This window comes from Muscardinus avellanarius (genome assembly GCF_963383645.1).
Source record: "Muscardinus avellanarius genome assembly, chromosome: 12".
Lineage (NCBI taxonomy): Eukaryota > Metazoa > Chordata > Mammalia > Rodentia > Gliridae > Muscardinus > Muscardinus avellanarius.
In genome coordinates this window covers 42,772,262-42,778,261 of record NC_137798.1, presented here as the reverse complement: position 1 = coordinate 42,778,261, position 6,000 = coordinate 42,772,262, and the positions used below count along the sequence as shown (strand labels likewise).

The 6,000-nt window shown below is 40.8% G+C and overlaps 1 protein-coding gene across 1 annotated transcript in view; it reads left to right on the top strand.

Annotated features, from left to right (window-relative positions):
• Positions 1-3,709: 3,709 nt before the first annotated feature.
• The window catches only part of SLC25A21 (solute carrier family 25 member 21), a gene marked incomplete at both ends in the record, with an annotated part of 535,450 nt that continues 533,159 nt past the window's right edge, over positions 3,710-6,000 (top strand). The window contains one exon of the mRNA XM_080706844.1: positions 3,710-3,779. Coding sequence (XP_080562970.1) covers positions 3,710-3,779 — 70 coding nt within the window. The remainder of the gene's footprint in view (positions 3,780-6,000) is intronic.

The following is a 6,000-nucleotide window of genomic DNA, read 5'->3' as shown; positions in this document are numbered from 1 at the left end:
GTGTGTGTCTGGTCCTGGGGTTGAACCCAGAGGCATTCTACCTTCCAGCTACACCCCCAGCCCTATTTTATTTCTTACTTGGAAACAAAGTCTCACTAGGTTGCTCAAAGTCTTACTACTTGCTGAGGCTTGAACCTGTGATCCTCCTGTCTCTGCTTCCCAAGTACAAGGATTACATGTGTGCCACCATGCCCAGCTCATACCTGCCATTTCTGATAAAATGGCTTTGCTCCAAAGAAATTATGCATAATGAATTTTGCCTAAAACTTTCTATAACTCTGCAACATCTGTTTTGTAACAGGGAAAGAAACATGACTTTTCTCTTTTTTTAAAAAATAATTTTAGGAGCTGGGCATGGTGGCACATGCTTGTAATCCCAGCATTTGGGAGGCTGAGACCAGAGGATTGCAGTTCTCGGACACCCTCAGCTACTTAGTGAGGCCCTCCATAACTTAGTGAGACCCTGTTTCAAAATAAAGAATAAAAAATAGGGCAGGGCCTGTAGCTCAGAGGTCAAATGCCCCTGGCTTCCATCCCCAGACACGCAAAAAAAAAAAAAAAAAAAAAAAAAAAAAAAAAAAATTAGAAGCCAGGTGTGGTGGCACACGCTTGTAATCCCCGTGCTTGGGAGGCTGAGACAGGAGGTTCACACAGGTTCAAAGCCAGCCTCAGCTACTTATTGAGGCTCTCAGCGTGAGAACTTGTTTCCAAATAAAGTATAAAATAGGTCTGGGAGTATAGCCCGGAGGTAGAAAAGCCCCTAGGTTCTACCCCCAGTACCACAAAAAACAAAACAAAACAAAAAACTATTGGTGCTTTTTTTTTTTTTTTTGCCATACTGGGGATGAAACCCAGGGGCATTTTACCTCTGAGCTACACCCTCAGCCCTATTTTTTTTTTTAATTCTTTATTTTGAAACAGGGTTTCGCTGATTTTCAAAGGGCCTAAGTAACTGAGGCTGTCCTCGAACTGTGATCCTTCTTAGCTTCCCAAATGCTAGAATTACAAGCCTACACCACCATGACGAGCTTTTATTGGTGCATTTTATTTTTATTTTTTGCCATATCGGGGATAGAATCCAGAGGCATTCTATCTCCCAGCTACACCCCTAGCCCTATTTTTTATTCTTTATTTTGAAACAGAGTCTCACTAGGTTGCAGAGGGCCTAAGTAGCTGAGTCTGGCTGTAAACCTGTGATCCTGTCTCAGCCTCCCATGTCCTGGGATTACAAACATGCACCACCACACCCAGCTGGCGCATTTTAATTAAACATCATAGTGACATTCAAAGTAAGACATTCATACATAATATATATATCACTTGGTGTATTTCCCTCTGCATACCAACATGTTCCTTCCTCCTTCCCCATACATGAGATTGGACTGGTAACTTCATAAATGAAATTAATATTATTTGCTGTTTCCTTCTTCAATCTGTTTCCCCTTCCACCTCCTTCTTTCTATCCATTACCACTATTCTAACCATCTCTCTCCTTGTTTATCTCAAGTTTCTTTTATTTCCTCTCTAGATTCCTCTTATGAGAAGACATAAAACTTGACTTTTCTGAGACAGGCTGATCTCACTTAGCATAATATTCTTTAGTTCATTTAGTAAGTATAGGTTTCTGCATGATGGAATGTATTTTGTTTGGCTTGTGATTAATAGTTAAATCGTTTATCTCAGTTATAAGAAGAAATTCTGGACTGGAAGCCCAGCTAATATATCAATCCTGATGTCATTTTGGAAAACTCAAGTTTCTGCGGTGGAAAATAAAGGAAATGTTTTCTACGAGCTCTGAAATTGTTTCTATACTTAGTAACAGAGTCTCAATAGTTATAGAATGAACAGTATTCTATATTGGACTCAAGGCTTCATGTATAATCAATAACAAACTAAAAGATATTGATCAAAGCCCTTATTCTAATTATTAAATATTTATACGAACTTTATGGCAACTATTTTCAAAGGAATTTAATTAAATATGGGAAATTCATTGGACGTGGTAGCACACACTTGTAATCCCAGAGCTTGGGAGGCTGAGACAGGAGGAGCGCACAGGTTTGAAGCCAGCCTCAGCTACTTAGTGAGACCTTGTTTCCAAATTAAGTAAAAAATAGGTCTGGGACTATAGTCTGGAGGTAGAAAAGCCCCTGAGTTCCACCCCAGTACCACAATAAATAAATAAATAAATAAATAAACAAACAAACAAACAAAAATAAATACGAGAACTTTATTTTTGCATATCTGCATACATAAGCAGCAAGTTCTCCAATTTCTCACTTTAAGTAATTTTGCTGTTCAGATATTACTATCAACTTTTAACATTAGCCAAAGACATAAAAATTGAAACCAAATTATTGTATTTTGTACACTTCATTGGAATCATATTACCTTTATACTAAATTGCTCATCCTCAGTTTTTGACCTTCAAAAATGGCAATTTCATATGACATAAAATATTTAGTATTTAAACAATGTTTCAGAAATAATGACAATAGGGGTTGCAAAGGTTCCCATTTTTCACTTTAACTTTTATCATTTACTGCCTGTTAGGGGTGTGGTGGGTCTTTTTCTAAAATTTCACAATCTTCTGTGACAGGTAGCTGTATCTCTCCTTCATAGCCATTTGCAACTTGTGGTTTGAAAACAGGTATAATTTTTTTTGCTTTTTTTGTTTTGCAAACTATTTTAAGGGGCTAGCATGAGTAACTTTTTTAGAGAGAATATACTAGAAATTCCTTAATGTTCCCTAATTATTGAGGTCAGTGGTTTACAGATTTAACTGGTAATAACTATCAACTGAGAACTGATTAAAACAGGTTTCACCAGGGGTGGTGGCCACACTTGTAAACCCAGTATTTGGGAGGCTGAGACAGGAGGATCGCAGGTTTGCAGCCAGGTTCAGCTACTTAGTGAGGCCCTGTTTTCAAAATAAAGAATTAAAAATAGAGTTGTGGGTGTAGCTCAGAGGTAGAATGGCCCTGGGTTCCATCCTCAGTATCACAAACAAACAAACACCCCCCACAGGTTTCTGTATTGTAATCTCTGAGACCTGATTCGGTGTGGGGGACAAGTGGGGTTGAACCTAAGAGTCTGACTTTTAACAGATTCACAAATTAGGCCAGCAACCATACTTTGAGAACCTCTGATCTAGGCACTTATTATTTGTAACCAGGCATATTCTCTCTCTCTCTCTCTCTGGAAAGTAAAACTCAAGTGGATGAGGTAAGTGCTAAATTTCCTTAAATCATAACCATTTTCTTGGTAAAACACATGAGCTCAATTGTAAGACAATTACCAAGTAGGTCTGCTTTGACTTACTGCAGCCTACTACAATCGTAGGATAACCACCTCCGAGGAGCTCATTCCCCTGCGCCTTCTTTAGGTCCGGCCTGCCAGGGGTGCAAGGGTCGCCCCAGCCTTGCGCCGGGAGCTCCGGCCGGGCCGCTGCACTCGTGTTATCAAAGGCAGCGCGTCCAGCTCTGCAGAAGGCTCTTGATAGGACAAGACCCTGCTTGTCCTATCGAGAGGGCGCCAATCTACAGACCCAGCCTGACCCGTCGGCGACTCTTGTCTCCAGGAGCCCTTTCCGAGCTTGCCTGGAGGCCGCCCCGGGAGCAGCGAGCCGGGCCGGATCGGTCCGCCCGAGCACAGCCGGAGCCCAGCCCCAGAGCCCATCCGGAGCCGCCGCGCCCGCCGCCCCACGAAGATGTCCTCCGCGCCCGACGGCGGCTTGGTCCGCGAGGCTGCTCGGCAGATCGTGGCCGGCGGTTCTGCTGGTAAGGCCGCCCCGCTCCGCCGAGCTCGTCCTTTCCCCAGCGCGCGGGTCAATGCGCAGTTTCACCCCCTCCGTGAACCTCCACGCTCCGGCTGAGCGCTGAGCCAGCCGAGCGCCGGAGCCCCGGAAACCCCGAGCGGGCGGCCAGCGAGGGTCCCGCGGGCAAGGTCCTCCGGGCGCCAGCGCCGGCCGCCCTCTGGTTCCTGGCCTTCTCGGTTCCTAGGCGCTAAAGCAATCAAGGTCTGAAACTGGGAGGAAAACTTTTTGGTTTCTTGGCAGTTTTACTTGAAAAAGATCCAGTTCTGTTTTACTTAGGTTTGCTGTCAATAAGTGTAGGTTCTTTCACGCTAGCATGGACCTTAACAGAAATTCTGCCTTCCTCCTCAAAGTATGATGTCAGAACCCCATGGGGCATACTGAGACTGCCTGCTTGGGGAGATATTCACACCATAAATAGGCGTATTAAATTTAAATGCATATTTAACACATATAAACGCCTTTGTTATAATAGGCTCTGTTATAATAGGCTCACATTAACTTATTGCAGAGTTATGGGGAAAAAAACTGTATAACAGTCTTGGGAGTAATTACTGTGAAATGTGGCTGGAGAAAGTTACTGACCATGAACTCATGTTATATGTGTGGATTTTAAATATATTTTAAAAAGTAATTTATAAGTTGGTTGAAAATTTAATCTAACATACTCTGATGCCTTTTATCTAAATATATAAATCAAATAAATAACCATAATTAGCTTCTCCCCACAAAATATTTTAATAGGTGTAGTTATGTTAAAGGGTGATCATCTCTCTTAGAAATAAATAGTGCACGGAAGTGATCTCTCATCCTCAGTCCTTGCTTCCCGATTGAAAGCTTTCAGTCGGAAAGCACAAATAGGGGAACATAAGAGGCTTTTTTAGGGAAAGGCTTTTTTAGGGAAGTGGTGTAAGGCTTAAGAGAAGGCTGTGATAAAGGGTACATTCCAAAGAAGCGAAACACAGCAGCGTTTTCTCCATCTGGTGGGATTTATTTACTCTGGAAACCTTCCCCTTCATGTATATGCATTTTGGGGAGGAACCTGTCACTTTTCATGCCATAGCTTAGTGGGCCTGCTCTGTTTCTAGTATATTGGAAACTTGCCCCCAGGTGCCTTAGTGAAACCCTGGGCAGGAGGATGGATGTGTGTGTGTCTAAAATGGCAGTCACAGCTGGGGGGTGATTTTCATCTCTTTGCATGGTGATCCTCTGCCCTGGGCATCTTCTAATCTACCTAACAGTTATTATTTAATAAATTATGCAGTAACTTACCAAGACCCTATTTCAAAATGAAAAATAAAACTAGGTTGCAGGTGTAGTTCAGAGGTAACCTTCCTTCCCAGTTCCACCAAAAAATTATATTATGGTAAAACTAAAAAATCATACATACTAAGACAATGACTAGTCTAGACGTACTAGACTCTTGACAATGTCCAATGTTTAATGACATGAACGACTTTGCATCTCACGGGTACCACAAGCAGCCAGATGTGTCACTTATAGTCTGTATACTTTCCTAAAGTTGAAATTTAAATGATTAGACAATTAAGGAATCCATTTCTTATAGTAATTGCATAATGCCCATTTATTACTATGATTTCATTGGCCCCAATGTCTACATTTTTAATTGTTTCCAAGTAGTGATGATAAATGTGCACTGATTTATATACAGTTTTTGGTGGAATTTCACAATGGTCAAAGCCCTTATAGTTGTTCCTGATTCACTTGATTCTAAATATGTGACTGTCATTAAAGAAAACTCTGGCATACAGGAAAAGTGGAGTATAACAAATGATTTTAAATATCTGTATATTGATTTAGATGATCATAATGTGTATAAGGCACAGCTAACCTGAAAGGATATTGAAAGTGAATCAAACTTTAATCCTCACATGGTTTGGTGGGTATTTAGCATAGAAATGTATGATTTTACAATATATTTTTAGAAATTAAGTAGTGTGAATGACAGTTAAGACATTTATAACTAAAATAGTAGCATAGTTATTTTATACAGTTTTTGCTGTGGAGTTACTGATAAATGATGGGAGTAATATATGTTTTGATCATAGTAAAAGAGTCATGTTTTCTTCTAGTTGGTCAAAAGTATTTTCATACAACTTTATTAGAACTTTAAAAAGTACAGGCTGGTCCTATTATAAATACTAGTTCATGAGCCAGAAAAAATT